Here is a 15,073-nt window from a genome sequence, read left to right as displayed (position 1 = left end):
GTGGCCCTTTTTTGTGTCCCATGGCTCCACCTTTTGTGAAAGATATCTACGTTATCAGTAACACAAACTACTTGCTAGTAAATTGACCTGGCAACTCCTTAAAAATAAGATAAGAAAGTTGCTTCATAGTTTTTAGGGTTTGCACAGACGGAGCTGCCAGCATGCTTCCCCCAGCCTGAGGAAATGTGGTAAAGCAATGGCTGTGTTGTCCTTGCCAGGGAGTGAATGTCAGGGAGAAGGCCAAACAGCTGGTCACTTTGCTGAAGGATGAGGAGAGGCTACGAGAGGAGAGGATTCACGCGCTGAAGACCAAAGAGAAGATGGCGCAGACGACCAGTGGTAAAACACATCGGCTTCCCATCGTCCTCCTGTGTGTTGTGTCATTGAGACCAGTGGTAAAATGAGCACCGGACCCTGAATCAATGCATCTTATAGGTGACCATATGGTTCATGCATTGCTGCGTGCTATGCTACCAGTTATTTCCCTTTTCTGCGTGCTATGCTACCAGTTATTTCCCTTTTCTGAAGAACATTGGGTCATGATATTGAACAACTGTTGCCCATACATCCGCTTTAAATCCTAATTAAATGTAGATTTGCGCTTTAAATCCACTTTTGGTGTACTGTAAGGGAGGAATTGCTGTTTGATCTGTGTAGAATTTGTTTATGGTATTAATGGGGCGAGACATGCCGGGACGTTCGTATTCATCTGAGAAATGGTGTCGATGCGGCTATGAGTATTTGGCGGTAACGGTGCTGTGCATTGGCCCTCCTGTTCCCCAGCGTCCTCGGCTCCGACCGCCCCAGGCCTGGCGGGCGCTGGCCTGGGCTCCCACACTCAGGGCTCGGGCAGCGGGGGGGACCCGGAGCAGGCCTGGCCGCAGAGCTCCGGGGAGGAGGACCTGCAGCTGCAGCTGGCCTTAGCCATGAGTAAAGAGGAGGCCGAGCAGGTAAAGCCACCCCTGTGACCACGGAGGCCCGGGGCTGGGCGGCCCAGCGGCCCCGGGCTGTCGCTGAAGCGGTGAAACTAACCTCCGACCCGGTGTCACACGGCCGGATCTGCGGCCCTCACGCGGCGCGTTTCGCAGCGATGGCTTTGCAGCATGGCTGAGTTACAAATACGGTGTTGTTCAGGGATCTGCTTCAACTTGTCAGAAACGTCAGTGGAGGCTGTCAAGTCTTTGTAGGGCAGCAGCTTTTTACATTTAGCAAGTAATTGGGGAGAATAGGTGCCAGTGATGTGAACACCAGGGGCCAGTTGGTCAGAGGGCCCCTTAAGGACTGAAGGGAGACCCTCTGCCGGTTTATTTGGGAATATTTTGACGGTTCTGTGTCTGTAGCGCATCGTTGGTGTACGGGATGTTAGTTTGAAACAGCCAGTCTGAGAGGTAGAGGCTGAGGCATTCTGGGTAAATGGCAGTGGCCTTCTCTCACCTGTTGATCCTGACCCCAGTCTAGCTTCGCCCCCTTGGAGGATGCTGAGCTCCGGTGGGCTATGTCACTCAGCAAGGACTTGGAACAAAAGGTCAGGGGTCAAAGGCTTCACAAAGATCAGCCTTTCTATCGACGCCTCAATGTCTTGGTCACAATCAAGGAATGAAGCTGAATTAAACATCAATGTGAACACATGCAATCACAGACTAATGTGTTTGGACACACAAGCCACTGTACATGCATCATACATACACCTATGTATTGTATGCATTAAACTGGGTGACAAAATGTTTACCTTGCAAATTTTTAAGACATTTTTCAATGTTCAGTTTTTATCTTTTCAGCTGTCCAAACACTTGTCTGTGAGTGTAAATAAATAACCAAAAACAAAGTTCAATCTGATGACATGAAAGACGTTTAATTTCAACTAATTAAACATTTTAAAGCATGAAGTATAAGCGTAATTAATTGTAAATACACTTTACTAAATTGACACCATTGCCTTTATATAATAATAATAATAATAATGATAATAATAATAATAATAATAGAATTTCTCTCTTTAAATTGCATGCATTGGTTGGTCTGTGCACCACCCTCTGTGAGCGCTGCCTGCACGTGCCGGGATCAGAGAGAGCGGTTGTTGTTGAGGCAGGCAGGCTCCGCGCGCGGCTGCAGGCGCTGGGGTGCTTAGAGCCGCTGAGCTCTGCGGCCGGCTGATGCTGGATGACCAGGGTGTGGGTGTGATTGACAGGAGGAGCGTCTGCGCAGGGGTGATGACCTGAGACTGCAGATGGCCATTGAGGAGAGCAAGAGGGAGAAGGCCAAACCTGAGGAGGTGTGTACCTCTCTCTCTCTTTTCTCCTCTCGCTCTCTCAGTGTTACCTGCTCTGTCTGTGTCCGTCGCCCTCTTCCCATTGAGACGCCGTTGCGTCTCCTCCTTTCTCTGACCTGGCGCGGGGTTGGGTGCTGCGCGCGCCGTCCGGTGCTCACTCTCTCTCTCTCACCCTCCCAGAGCTCCCTGATGGAGTTAAGTGCGGTTGACCCGTGGGGGGCCCCGGCTGCCCCTCCCGCAGTTGCCTCAGCCGGCCCCTCCCCCCCGCCAACAAGTATCGCCGCCGCCGCCTCGGCCTCCGGGCCCTGGGGGCCCTCGGACCCCTGGGGCGCGACCTCCCCCACCTCGCCGGTTAGTTCTGACCCCTGGGGTGGCGGGGGGCCGGCTGTAGCGCCCCCTTCCGACCCGTGGGGGGATACGGCCCGGGTCAACTCGGATCCCTGGGGCTCCACTGGTGAGCAAGATGGGGACCGGCGTCCATTTCCTGCTCCTTTCCCTGCGGTGGGAACACATGGTACACACCTTTTAAACTGTACGTGGGGAGTCGAGGCAGAGGAATCCATTCTTCATGGGCTCGGATATGGTGTTAAATGTTTTGGTCTGTAAAATGACATTGTGAACGCAGTGTTCATGCATGCCCTTCAAACTGTTCCCCTTGGCCTCCCTCTCTCCCGTCTCTCCCCCTCTCTCAGCGGTGACTCCGCCCAGCTCAGACCCCTGGGGGGCCTCTGTAGGCCCTACCGCTGCTCCTGGGCCCAGTGACCCCTGGGCTGGGGACGGTGTGCCTCCCGCGGTCGATGCTTTGACCTCTGACCCCTGGGGAGGCCTCACTAAACACACAACAAACGGAACAGGTACTGTGAGCTCTTTGTGCGCCCTGTCCTTCTGCATTTGGGAGTCCCTGCTGTCTGTGCACTTATGCCCCTGGTGTGCTCGTTTCCAGGAGATCCAGACCTCAGAAGTTCCACAGCAGCACTCGGTGACAGCGGGGGCAGCACGGGGTCCCCTGTGCCCTTTGACCTCTCCGCCCTGGGCTCCTCCCTCCCCGTCAGGAAAACGCCGGAGTCGTTCCTGGGTCCGAACGCGGCGCTGGTGGACTTGGACTCCCTGGTCTCCTCCAAACCCAAGCCCAAGCAGCCACCCCCTCCCTCCATCTCCACCGCCTCCACACACAACCCCTTCCTGCAGACACAGGGTGAGAACGGACGGGTGTGTTCATTCAGACCCAGTCCTGCTGAGCGTCGTTGTAAATGCGTGACGGTAACCGTAATGACCGTGATGGATCCTTTTGTGTGTCATGTTCAGAGATGTTCACCCTGTGAGTGTATCTGAAATAAGCGAAGATGTATCCTCTTGTCTCCTTCTTTCTTTTTCCTGTAATCATATGTTCTCTCCGTTTTGTAGGTGCCTCTACGGTCCCGGGCATGGCTGTTACTCCGGGCAGCTCAATCTCTAGTCGGGGAGTGTCCCCGACCCCTCCCCCAACCTCAAACCCTTTTGGATCGACTCCCATGGCCTCAATATCACCTCAGACCTCCTCACTCGGCCTCAGTCAGCTCCGTACCAGCCCTGTGCCACCCAACCCCATGTTGGGGACCCCTCACGGCCAGATGCCACCCCCGACTCTGGGAATGGTCCAACCTGGCATGGGGATGCCTGGAATGGGAATTCAGATGACACCCCCGCAAATGGGTCTTGGGATGGTACAGTCCAGCCCCATGGGCATTCCCTATGGAGGAATCTCACCCATGGCCCCGGCAGGAGCTACCATTCTCATGGGCGCAGGAGGGCCAGGGCAGCCCCAGCTGATTTTGGGTGCGGGAACTGGAGGCGGCGTGTTGGGAGCCAGCGGAGGGGTCGGAGGAGGGGCAGCCACAGGAGGAAGCACTAATCCTTTTCTTCTTTGAGAAAATCCACTCTTCTCACCCCATTAACAAACAATTTATGTGTCAGAAAAGAAAATGTGTGTACAACTATATTTAAAAAAATGAAAAACAAAATCAATTTTCTTTGGGAAACGCATAAATTTTTTTTCCTTTTTTTTTTTTTTTTTTTAAAGTGGGATATAGCGGGAGCGATAGCAAAGTTTATTTATTTGTTTTTTTGCCTTTTTTAATAAATGTGTTTTGTGCATTTCCAGTCTTTTCTGAAAGAAACAAAGACCGAAGGAAAGATGGCATTTACTCAGTGATGTCACTCGTATATTATTACTGCACTGGACAGGGAGAGAATGCGGGAGTTTAGCTTAGCCACTAACAAACTCATTTCATTAAAACCCTAACTCCTCTCCCTTCAGATGAAGGACATGACAGACATGTGAAGGGCGGTTTGTGAAGAACCCGCACAGACTGGAACTGTCAGGCTGAAAATACCACCAACACTTCTGGCATGATCGAGTCCAATCATTCAATCGCTGTTTTCTTTTTAATTTAATTTAATGTAATTTATTTTTTATTGTCATTTTTGACTCCTGGGAACAAACAAGTGAAAATATCCTACTTAATCCTGTAATGAAACGGTCTGCTGAATTGCCTTTATTTCTTTGAAGATTTAAAAACAAGAAATCATTCTAACAAATGAATTGAAGGGAAAAATGGAAATTGGTTTTGTATGGTTGTGTGCGTGTGTGAATATGTGAATGCGTGAGAGTTTATCTATTTCCTAAGTCCATTTCCATTCTTCCTTACTCTTACTGCTTTGACAGTGAGTTGGAAGAAAAGATAAAACGTATTATTTCTGTTTTTTTGTTTTTGGTTGACATATTTCAATTTGTTTATTTTGGGATTGAAATTAGGTATTAAAAGGGTCTTCATTTCAGCCAGTTCTTTCATTTAAAAAAAGAAAAATCAAAAGCATTAGTTTCTCACTTTTGTATATCTTCTACGTGTTTCTCTGTGTCTTGTCTAGGTCTCATTGTTCTGTGTGAGGAGCGAGGGAAAACTATGGACACACAAAACTGATGCTTTAAAATAAAAACATTTCAAATGAATTTCAAAAAACTTCAATTTGAGAACTGGAACACATGATTCATGCTGTTATTTTTAATTATAGTTTTGATGAATTATTGTTATTTTATATTAAGAATGAAGCTATTTCTCTTATCGGGTAAGGTCAGATTTGTGTGGTGTTAACTGTGAACATACACATTTGAAAAATAAATGGGTAAAAAATGAAAAGAAATTTACGAAATAAAAAAGAAAATCCACAAAGGGTATGAATGACATCTTTTGTGTTTATTGAATGTAAGATTTTCTTTCCTCTTTTTCTCCTGTCTGTTTGACCCTATATATCTCTTCTGCTTCTTTTCATGAATTTCATTTTGTTGGCTAGATTTTAACAACCTCTTTCTCAAAACTGTCTCTCTCTTTTTGTTTGATTCTTTCCAGTTCACTCTGAAAATCTACATTGTTATTCAGTTAACTGTCATAGGCGTGTGGATGGCAGAAGCCAGTCCTACAGCATTCACAGTAAAACCCCCGGTTGCGACTTCATGAGCAGATCGGGAGTGTGTATCCAGTCAGCTCAGACTACACGCTACACGTCGTTCTTGTATGCATTTTGTAAAAAATTTATAAACTATTCAGAATGCAATTTCAGTGCCATACACATGGCTACTTAACCTCCCCTCTTTGCACCACAACCGTGGCATCTTTTACATTTTAAATGTAACCGTCAGTATTTTACTACAGTATTTAATTAAATGTACTGAGCGTGCTCATCCTGACCTTAGATGTCCGCTAAATACTCGACGACCTTTGAGTGCATCAGAAAAGAACCTGCTAGAAGAGTACAGCGGGCCTGCAGGTTATATTGCATATTAAACAACAATTCGCTTTAGTCATATTGCCAATGCCAAATAATGCAAAAAACTAAGTATCAGTCTTTTCCCCCCCTGTTCTGAGCTTAACAATGACTAGTCTATGGAAGTGGGATTATGGTTTGCCTAGTTCTGTGGCAGTAATCCTGTGTTAAGCTTGTAGGGTTAATAAAAATGTTTGAAAATAGATTCTGCCACTATGTGACAAGACAGTAGGTGCCATTGAAAAGCGGTGGGATTATGCTGCTAAATACAGTAAGCGGCATGCGGTAGCCGGATGGGTGGGCAGAAAACTACTACTATGGCTGTTTTTTTAACGTTTCTTTTCTTTCTTTTTTTTAAAGAAATGCCTCTTAGACAATGCCTTACACAGCAGAGTAATGCATGTATAACCCAAACTCATGGTTAGTGGGTTGTACGTGCATTGATAATAATGAAAGCGTAAAACATTTTTTTTACTTTAGAGAAATGCTTGGTTTTCCCATGCACAACACAAAATGTTGTTGTAGAAGATGTAGTGTGCTATTGTGTGATACTACATAAAACTGTTTGCAGATGCCTGTACACCAGGGATGGGCAAGGCGGGCCGTATCTGTTTCTGGATTTCTGACCAACTTGATTATTTAATTAGCCCAATTATTTACATGATCTGTCATTTATAGCCACATTCTGTGATATAAACAGCAGCTGATGACCTTGTGTTTTATTGTGGTCTAATTCACAAGTAAATTGGTCATGGTGCATATGGCTAATTAGATGAGGGGAACACCCTCCCATTTGCCCATTCCTGCTGTACACCGTTCATCCACCAGCATCATTGCACAGGGATGGCAAAACTGGGTCCTAGAGTGCCACTGCTGATTTTTAATTTACACTCATGTTGTACCAATGGGCAGTTCCAATTTGTGGAGGGCAGGTGTGTTTGCAGGTTTTTTGTTTCCTCTTGTCCACCAGTTACTCTGGATAAATGAGCTAATTGGCTGTGTACACCAGCACTAGCTCACTCGTAGATTAGGTCATGGTAAAACATTTTGTATTGGCAAACAAGAACTGTGTTCAGCTGTCATTCATGACGGTTATCAAGAAATGTAGCTAAAATATCAGACAGCGTAAATATAAGGGCTAATTAAGTAATTAAGGCTAGAACTTGTCATGAAAACCCGAAACAGATATGGTCCTGTTGCCCATCTGTGGTTTAGACCCAAGAAACCAAGTGAGCTGAGTTGTATGTACTGTGTATTAAACCGTTTCTCCTGAGCAGTTAATACTTAGCCAAACATCAAGCAGGCCCTTTTGGCCAGGGTTAGGGATTTGGCCACGATCTGAAACATTGCACAGGCCTTAACTAGTAAGAAACATCAACATGTAATCTGTATTTTTTTTCTTTAGATGACCATTTGCTTTTTCTCCTTGTAATAACACAGAAGGCTTCACCGTTATTCTCAGTCCTCCTGCAAAGTAAAATTCTGGCCTTTATTAGTTAATAAGCAACTGAATGAAATGACAAGGTGCTGTAGACTGTACGCATACTGCTAATCATGTTCAGTCACCACTCCCTACATTAACCCCATGCACCAATAAATAAATACAAAGATCAGAAATGTTTCAAGTATTGAACCTGTTTATTAAAGTATTTAAAAATGAACAGAATAGATAAAATATTCTGAAAGAATGTAATAATGTATAACCATGTGTTACTCAAGTAAGATATTTAAACCCTGCCAAAAATGTATTAGCCTTTAAATACAAAAACAACAACACATCTTTCTTAGTGCTAATGTATGTATTTTGTGTCTCCCATTGTATCAATGTAGTTTGACTATAGTGTTTATTTATTTTAGTTCTTAAAATGTGAACACAGTGCACAAAACAAGCCTGTGATTTCTCAGACAATCAGGGAATCCCAATCAAAGTCATCCTGGATCTCCTCACTGCTGCTATGGAGATGCTTCATTGGGGGTCGGCTGGTGGGGGCTAGAGGCTGAGGATGTACGACCGCTGAAAGACAGAAGAGGGAACAGAACAGAAATGGTGAATATTTAATATTGGTAAACAAAATCAATTTCACCAAATGGAATAACTGGACGATATGAAACTACATGACTAGACTATTGTTAAAAGTAGGTCATCACTGATCACCAGACCAGTTCATGTATAAACATATTTTCTTACAGTTAGTCGGTAGAGGTGAAATGTGGGTTGACTGTGTGGTAGGCAACCTCTGCAGTGCATGATGGGATGGCAGTGCCCGTCTTGGAGGCTGGAGAAGAGGGTTGCTGGTGGCAGGAGGCAGGGAGGAAGGAAAGCTAAGGGGAGAGGGGTGAGTCAGGCTGGCTAGAGTGGGAGGGGTAGAAAGAGGGCTAGCTACATACGGAGGCAGGGAGGGGATATGGCTGGGGGCAGAGCCTATGAGCCCATTTTTTGTGAAGAAACGGTTCAGCGAATCACAGAGAGAGGTGAAGAGCACGGGATCCAGGGCCCAATCACAGAGCTCCGCCTGACGCATGCTCTCCAGTAGGTCTGAAAGAAACATACAATTCATATCTCATTCAGAAGGTGGCAAACATAGAGCTACTCATGTTTAGCTCTGAGTTGTAGTGTTGCGTAATAGGCCACACCAGTGGATTACTAACCTGGGTAATTTGAAAGATCAATATTGGCCCAGTCCAGACTGCTGGCGATTCGGAAACTCTCCTTCAGCGAGTCTGTGGTACTGAACCAGTCTGCTGGTAGCACTGGGAGAAAAACACTGGGAGTTTACGCAGCTCAAACTGTACAGGCACCAGGCACGGACAGGGAAATACGCAGTACATCTACTTACTGTTGCTGGGTGCGGACTTGTCCGACTCAGGGGGGCACTGGTTAGGTGTCAGTGGGGGGAATGTTGGGGTGTGGAGAGGGGCACTGTCGCTGGGCATCCCAGCAAAGGGAGCATTATCCGCTGATGAGAAAAGAGTGAAGGGGACAGCAGACTCAGTCAGCGACACTGCTCTGACCAGCTAAAGGTCAGCGAAAGGGAAGTAAATGTTGATTTCTGGCTTCCTGCTTACATTGCGAGGAGACACGCTCTCTCACTGTCCTACACAGGGACTGGAAGGAGGTGTAGAGGTCCGGAAGGTTGAGGTCAGCGAAGGAGAACCGGAATGATGGCTCAGAGGAGGTGTGTGAGGGGACGGAGGCTGGGGACGCCAGCGGAGGGAGAGGAGGAGGTGCTTGCTGGAAGGAGCATTTTAAATACCGCATGACTTGTGGAGGAAGCCGGTGTCAAGACTGAATGGCTGATTAGACAAACTGTGCTCGGACTGTGCCAGGACTGTAGTAATGACTGTACCTTACTGACAGGGGAGGACAAGGAGTCTCTGCGAGGAGCTGGTGTTGGGGTGTTCTCTGGTGTGGCTGTCACTTTCTCTTCCTGTAGAACAGATGTTTGTATATTTATGTATTGCATATTAAAGTGGATTTATCTAAAATCATGAATAAACAAAACAGCAATGCATTTTGAAAGTAGACATGATTTTTATAGTTGCTCATATATTTTGAAGGGTTGGAAAATTTGTCTAATTCATTTAAGTATATCATTTAAGTATATTAAGTATATTAAGTATACTCCTTTACTGTAAGGGAGACTAAAGAGTGGCCCTGTACACAACATTGCACCCATCGAACCCTTTTTCAGTGAATCCTTTTCAGTGTGCTTACTACTTTACTACAGGGCAGCCTGTAGTGTAGCGGTTAAGGTACATGACTGGGACCCGCAAGGTCTAGCCACAATAAGATCTGCACAGCCATTGGGCCCTTCAGTAAAGCCCTTAACCCTGCATTGCTCCAGGGGAGGATTGTCTCCTACTTAGTCTAATCAACTGTACGTCGCCTTGGATAAGAGCGTCTGCCAGATGCCATTAATGTAATCTACCTGGATTTGCATATTACAAGTGATTCAAGTTTATGCAAACTGCAGACTGAATTCACTCCAAAGCAAAATAAATGAATGACACATTTCAGTTTGCAACTCCAGGTTTTGCTTGGCCATGGCAGGGCAAATCACGAGTGCACACATGTATTGTCATGCAAGCTGAATGACAGTGAGGTAAAGGGACATTAATATGACATGGACACCCGTGTGCTCAACAAAGGTCAATAAATGACAGACAAGAAGAAAAATAAGTGGTGAACCTCCCGTTCCTCTTCCGGGTGAGGACGCTTGGTCCCTCTGTGCTGCGATGGCGTGGGGTGCTCGGCCTGTTTGTCCATCGTCCAATAGGAGCCCTGGAGGCGCAGCACAGGGAGACGTTTTCGCACCCCAAATCACTACAGCACTCCCTGTCAGTCACAGTAAAGTGTGAAACCCAAAAACCCTTCAATAAAATATGCACTATATAACGTGCACATTATACCTCCACAGAGAGGCACTGAGAGAGGGAAAATATTTCAGATACCTTATATTGGCTCTTAATACTGGTCTTACAGGCCTGTAGAGGCTGAAAGATTTCATTCCAGTCTGGTGCTTGTGCATAATTTAGCTTTCCTCACTAATGCCAGCACATCTAATGCATTAAAAGGAGTTGGGAATAAAAAAAACCTTTCTGAAGGTCCAGGGTGGAGTAAGTATGCCGTAGCCTATGCATTAATGGGCCATCCAGAATGCCTTAAGCACTGCAGGTCTCACCTGAAGGCTGAAATAGGTGCCATACGATATTATTACTCCCCTATTGTCCATTTTGGACATTTTATATATACCTGGCTAAGGCAAAAGGGAAATCAATTGTTTTTTACTCACCACAAACAAAATGATCAGTGTTTTGCCCACACATGCTTTCCTCTCTGGTCCTGATTAAGACGCTGTGTGGATCAAAACACTGTTCATGCTGTTTGTGGTTTGCAGAGCAGGATTTTCCTCATCGTTTCTTCTGTCCTGCATCTGCTCAAGCTGTTGGGTGCATGTTATTCTTGACTAGTGAATCTCCATTACCTCTCTTGTAATTCTGAAGTCCTAATCTTCTTATTCTCGCTCTCCTGAGTGTCATACACTGTCAGGTCCAACTAATGTCAAAATAAATAAATACAAAATACAAAATTCACCTTTCCTGGGTCACTTGCAGGCCTTGGAACTTTACGGAAACATTTATTAAGAGAGAGATTGTGACGAATAGAGTTCTGCAAAGAAAATAACAACAGTTGAATAATAATAATACTAATAATAATAATCATATGTTGTTGTTGTTTGTGAATTGTATTAATATACTTGTTACTCTGGTCATTTTGATTAAACAGAGGTTGGGCATTGGATTTAGTAAGTGCAAAAGTCTGAGTGAAAAGTACAGTTGCTTTTAACCTGGCTCACCTTCCAGCCCCTGCCCACCCTGTTATAATAGGGGAACTGTTCGCTGATCCAGGTGTAAATGTCATTTAAACTCAGCTTCCTCTCTGGAGCAGCTTCTATCGCCATGGCGATGAGGGTAGCATAGCTGTGGGGGGGCTTCCCTTTGGACAGAGAGGAGGAAGATGGAGGGATGGGCGGGGGAACTTCTCTCTCCCTCCCACGCTCTCTCTTCCCTTCTTTCTCTCGTCTCTCTCTCCCTGATCGCAGGCCACTAATTCCCAGTTGTGGTAGCCAGTCAATACTGGTCAAACTGGAATCCAGGTCTGAGGTCATTGTCTTTCAAGGGACTGGGAAAGAGGAAAATGTATTCAATCAAGCCCTTCAGCACTCATTCATACAGGCCTTGCTGCATTCAGGAGTACAGTGTATAAATACTTTTTAAATAGAGGTCAGTTATATATCTTATGTTTACATATTGTATATAAAAAGAAAACTTCAGTAGCATAGCCATACGGTAAATAAAATGTCAGTGAACATATCTATTCTCGAAATGGGTGTAGTCTTAACAATAATAAGTACTGCACCTACCTTTTTCTTGTCGACAGGCACCAGGCCTCAAGCAGAATTAATTTTTAATGCTATCATCCACTACACTGCACAAGTGTGTGAAGTTACGTTTTCTCTTACTTCCTCTCTTTCCTAACTCCTTCTCATTCTACACATGTATCTGTATCTGTGTGGCTCCCTCTTTTCCTAACTTTACTTTTGGTCTATCTTTTCTACAAGTTTGTTTTCTTATGAAAAACTTCTCGCAAAAAATCCTGCTTCCTCTTTTCTCCTCCCTCTGTTTCTCTCCCTGACGTCACACACTCCTCCTCTGCCCTTACCTCACTCTCCCTCCCCCTGCTCTACCCTTTCCTCACTCTCTCCCTCCCCCTTCTCTGCGCAGCAGCATGTCTCTTCCTTCTCTGAGTACAGTATTGAATTACAACAGTACAGAACAGTGAAGAGTCCGCCACAGCGGAAAACTCCTTTCAGTGAACCACATGCCATTTAATTTACATGAAAAACACAACCAACAACAATGTGTAATATAATCAATAATATTAACATTAACATTTGGTGTTTTTAATCATATTTCTTTTGTTTACGAACAATCGCTGCCCCTTGCACCCCCCCCCCCCCCCACACACACACCACACACACACACACTTTCCTTCATCAAACAGGAATGGACAGGGAGACTCATAAGTTGTCACTGGTTTTATTTATTGCCATATCTGGGCTATCAGACCTTCCATGTGTGTCCACTGACATATTTACAGACACTTTGATGTGCTAGAATGTCTACACCATAGTAAGTTACTTCCTTTTTCTCTCTACAGAGAGCTGAAGAAAGAGAGAAGTTCAGTGTCTGGGGAGGGGTGAGCCAGCAACTTCTGGATCTGAAAACAAAAAGGGAAGTAAGCTCAAACACTGAACAAGTGAAGAGGACAATGCAGTACAACAGATTTTGTTGGCAAAGCAGTGAATACCAATAGCACATCGGACAACCCTGGGAGTCTTTAGAGTGGGTTCTGCTGGTCTTGTCAGTGGTCTGCATTATGGCATGATGCATTGCTCGAGCTAAATTCTTACCTCCTTGAAATTGGGGTGTTTGGCGTCCTGCACCAGCTGCAGTAGAACCGCCTCTGTTGTGGTGAGGAAGGCCCCACTCTGCCTCAAACGAGACAGGGCAAATAACCGGTCTGTCTGACTGGGAGGTAGAGCGGGAGAGACACTTTCAGTATGGCAGGAGCGTATACACTCAGTGAGCACTTTATTAGGTAGACCTGTAGACCAGCTTGTTAATGCAAATATTCAATGAGCCAATCGTGTGGCAAAGCTGATAGGACAGTAACGCAAATAACCACACAATACAACGGTGGTATGCAGAAGAGCATCTCTGAACACACAACGTGTCAAACCTCTTAAGTGGATAGGCAGTGAAGCAGCAGCAGAAGAACAATAAGTCTAAAAAATAAGTCTAATAAATACCTAATAAGTGTCTACAGACTGAGAGGAGATAATAAAACAGTTCTGCATTAAATTAATTTCAATAACAAATACCTTCTGGAGGAGACAGCATCAGCTACAATATGAACCTCCATGCCTCTCTCCAAGAGGTCAAAGGTTGTGCACTGGCAGAGCAGAGACAGAGGTATAGTGAGAGAATGAAATTATGACTCAGTAACAGCTGTAACACCATAGTCAGAGGCATTTTAATTCCAGCTTTCAATGGCAAGAAACCTGTCTTGCTCTCTTACCGCAATGCATGCCTGAGTCTCAATTCCGCACAGAATAGCCTTCTTTGGTCCGCCAAGGGCCTGTAGTTCCCTCTCCACCCCCTCGGTCAGCATGGAAAACTGGGTTTTTTCATGAGGTTTGAGGTCTGAGGCCCCAAGCTCAGGCACAGTGGGTCCCAGACCCCTGGGGTACTGCTCTGTCACGATCGGGGGAATTCCCAGAATTCGACAGGCCTACGAAACAGGATGTAGGACTGAGTGACGGGACTGAGCATGCGGAAGTACAGGAACATCATTGCAGAGAAACATAATGCATCTACAAAAGCAGACACCACTTTGCGAACACTATGCTCTGTGCATGCCTGTACCTGTAGCACTCTGGCTGCATTGCTCAAAATGTTGGTGAAATGGACGATGTTGGGGCGGAACTTCTCTTGCATGTCACATAGCAGCAATACAGAGTCCTTCACCAGGAGTCTGCCAATGGACGCCACTGTGAGACAGAAATGAGTGGCAGTCATTAATTAAATATATGAATCCCTGTATTTGTCTGCGATATTAATGTTTAGTTATTTTGCATACAGTATTTTGCAGTGATGATCAAGACATGAATTTAAAAACAGGAACACATCTTCTCGTGAACTACTAGGAATAATTGGAATGGATTAGGATAAAAAATGAAAAAATGTTTTTCTTCTGATTATGAAAATGACAGTAAGTATGGTATACTATAACGTTATGATGATGGTGACACTACTACGCTGCTATTACTACCACTACTACTACTACTACTATTTTGTTGTTGTATGTCGCTCTGGATAAGAGCGTCTGCCAAATGCCAATAATGTATTAATACTCATAATAATAATTGTTATTATTATTATTATAGTTGCTACCATTGTTGTTGGTAACAGTACTAGTAACAAGCTAAGACAGCTTTTTGTTTTGATAGAGTAACTTAACTGCGCTAGATAACGAAGATGTTGATTAGTTAGCCTCTAACTAATTCAGTTAACGTCAAGGGTACTTTAAATGACCTCAGATGTAATGTATGCAAAAGCAGCCTAAATGTTTGTCGAAAGAGAGTAATTCTGCATTGAAATAATGAATAGACGAAAGAGGAACTTAAATTACTCACTGACTGCACAATCGTCACTTCATCACAACTGGTTTAACGTCAACATTTTTATTCGTATTTCTAACCAATGGAAACGCACATATATTTCCACCCCCCTGTTCTTTGTACTAACCACCAATCATTTGAAAGCAATGAAAATATATTAGTGTAGGTGATCGGCTACATTGAAAAATGCCGTAACATTACAATCGATAAATTATTACCATAACCATTTTAATACATAGTCGCAATATATTGCTACATT

General features: G+C 44.8%; 3 protein-coding genes across 10 annotated transcripts in view; 1 reads left to right on the top strand and 2 right to left on the bottom strand.

Annotated features, from left to right (window-relative positions):
* Window positions 1-5,481, top strand: part of epn1a (epsin 1a) — a 10,366-nt gene extending 4,885 nt beyond the window's left edge. For 4 of the 8 annotated variants that reach the window (XM_061245347.1, XM_061245338.1, XM_061245364.1 and 1 more), the window contains exons 6-11: window positions 219-339; window positions 784-950; window positions 2,189-2,783; window positions 2,962-3,123; window positions 3,213-3,464; window positions 3,674-5,481. In XM_061245347.1, the coding sequence (XP_061101331.1) occupies window positions 219-339; window positions 784-950; window positions 2,189-2,783; window positions 2,962-3,123; window positions 3,213-3,464; window positions 3,674-4,176 (1,800 nt within the window). In that variant the 3' untranslated portion in view covers window positions 4,177-5,481. Of the gene's footprint in view, window positions 1-218; window positions 340-783; window positions 951-975; window positions 1,526-2,188; window positions 2,784-2,961; window positions 3,124-3,212; window positions 3,465-3,673 lie in introns of those variants that run through there. The other 4 variants (XM_061245391.1, XM_061245382.1, XM_061245373.1 and 1 more) reach the window with 4 other exon arrangements.
* Window positions 5,482-7,763: 2,282 nt separating this feature from the next.
* foxj2 (forkhead box J2) lies at window positions 7,764-12,279 on the bottom strand. The gene is made up of 10 exons (XM_061255877.1): window positions 11,995-12,279; window positions 11,428-11,753; window positions 11,166-11,240; window positions 10,260-10,352; window positions 9,418-9,498; window positions 9,137-9,302; window positions 8,908-9,027; window positions 8,720-8,821; window positions 8,259-8,606; window positions 7,764-8,084 (listed from the first exon to the last, which is right to left on the bottom strand). Exons 2-10 carry the CDS (start codon window positions 11,737-11,739, stop codon window positions 7,972-7,974), a joined length of 1,410 nt encoding a protein of 469 aa, XP_061111861.1. The 5' UTR covers window positions 11,740-11,753; window positions 11,995-12,279; the 3' UTR covers window positions 7,764-7,971.
* Window positions 12,280-12,654: 375 nt separating this feature from the next.
* Window positions 12,655-15,029, bottom strand: isoc2 (isochorismatase domain containing 2). The gene is made up of 6 exons (XM_061215809.1): window positions 14,830-15,029; window positions 14,060-14,184; window positions 13,713-13,925; window positions 13,516-13,586; window positions 13,045-13,162; window positions 12,655-12,851 (listed from the first exon to the last, which is right to left on the bottom strand). Coding segments are annotated over exons 1-6 (594 nt in total). The 5' UTR covers window positions 14,831-15,029; the 3' UTR covers window positions 12,655-12,785.
* Window positions 15,030-15,073: the final 44 nt, after the last annotated feature.

The sequence above is a fragment of the Conger conger genome, chromosome 1, assembly GCF_963514075.1.
Source record: "Conger conger chromosome 1, fConCon1.1, whole genome shotgun sequence".
In the NCBI taxonomy this organism is placed as follows: domain Eukaryota; kingdom Metazoa; phylum Chordata; class Actinopteri; order Anguilliformes; family Congridae; genus Conger; species Conger conger.
This window is presented reverse-complemented; position numbering and strand designations above follow the sequence as displayed.

What these genes read in the sequence shown, in the direction of transcription:
- isoc2 (XM_061215809.1), bottom strand. An exon ending in ATGCAGCCAGAGTGCTACAG is followed by an intron (nt 13,926 to 14,059) that starts GTACAGGCATGC and finishes CCTGTTTCGTAG; the next exon opens with GCCTGTCGAATTCTGGGAAT. An exon ending in AACACCCCAATTTCAAGGAG is followed by an intron (nt 12,852 to 13,044) that starts GTAAGAATTTAG and finishes TTTTGTTTTCAG; the next exon opens with ATCCAGAAGTTGCTGGCTCA.
- foxj2 (XM_061255877.1), bottom strand. Translation starts at nt 11,739, where the DNA reads ATGACCTCAGACCTGGATTCCAGTTTGACCAGTATTGACTGGCTACCA. An exon ending in TGATCTTTCAAATTACCCAG is followed by an intron (nt 8,607 to 8,719) that starts GTTAGTAATCCA and finishes TGTTTCTTTCAG; the next exon opens with ACCTACTGGAGAGCATGCGT. An exon ending in TTCACCTCTACCGACTAACT is followed by an intron (nt 8,085 to 8,258) that starts GTAAGAAAATAT and finishes TCTGTCTTTCAG; the next exon opens with CGGTCGTACATCCTCAGCCT.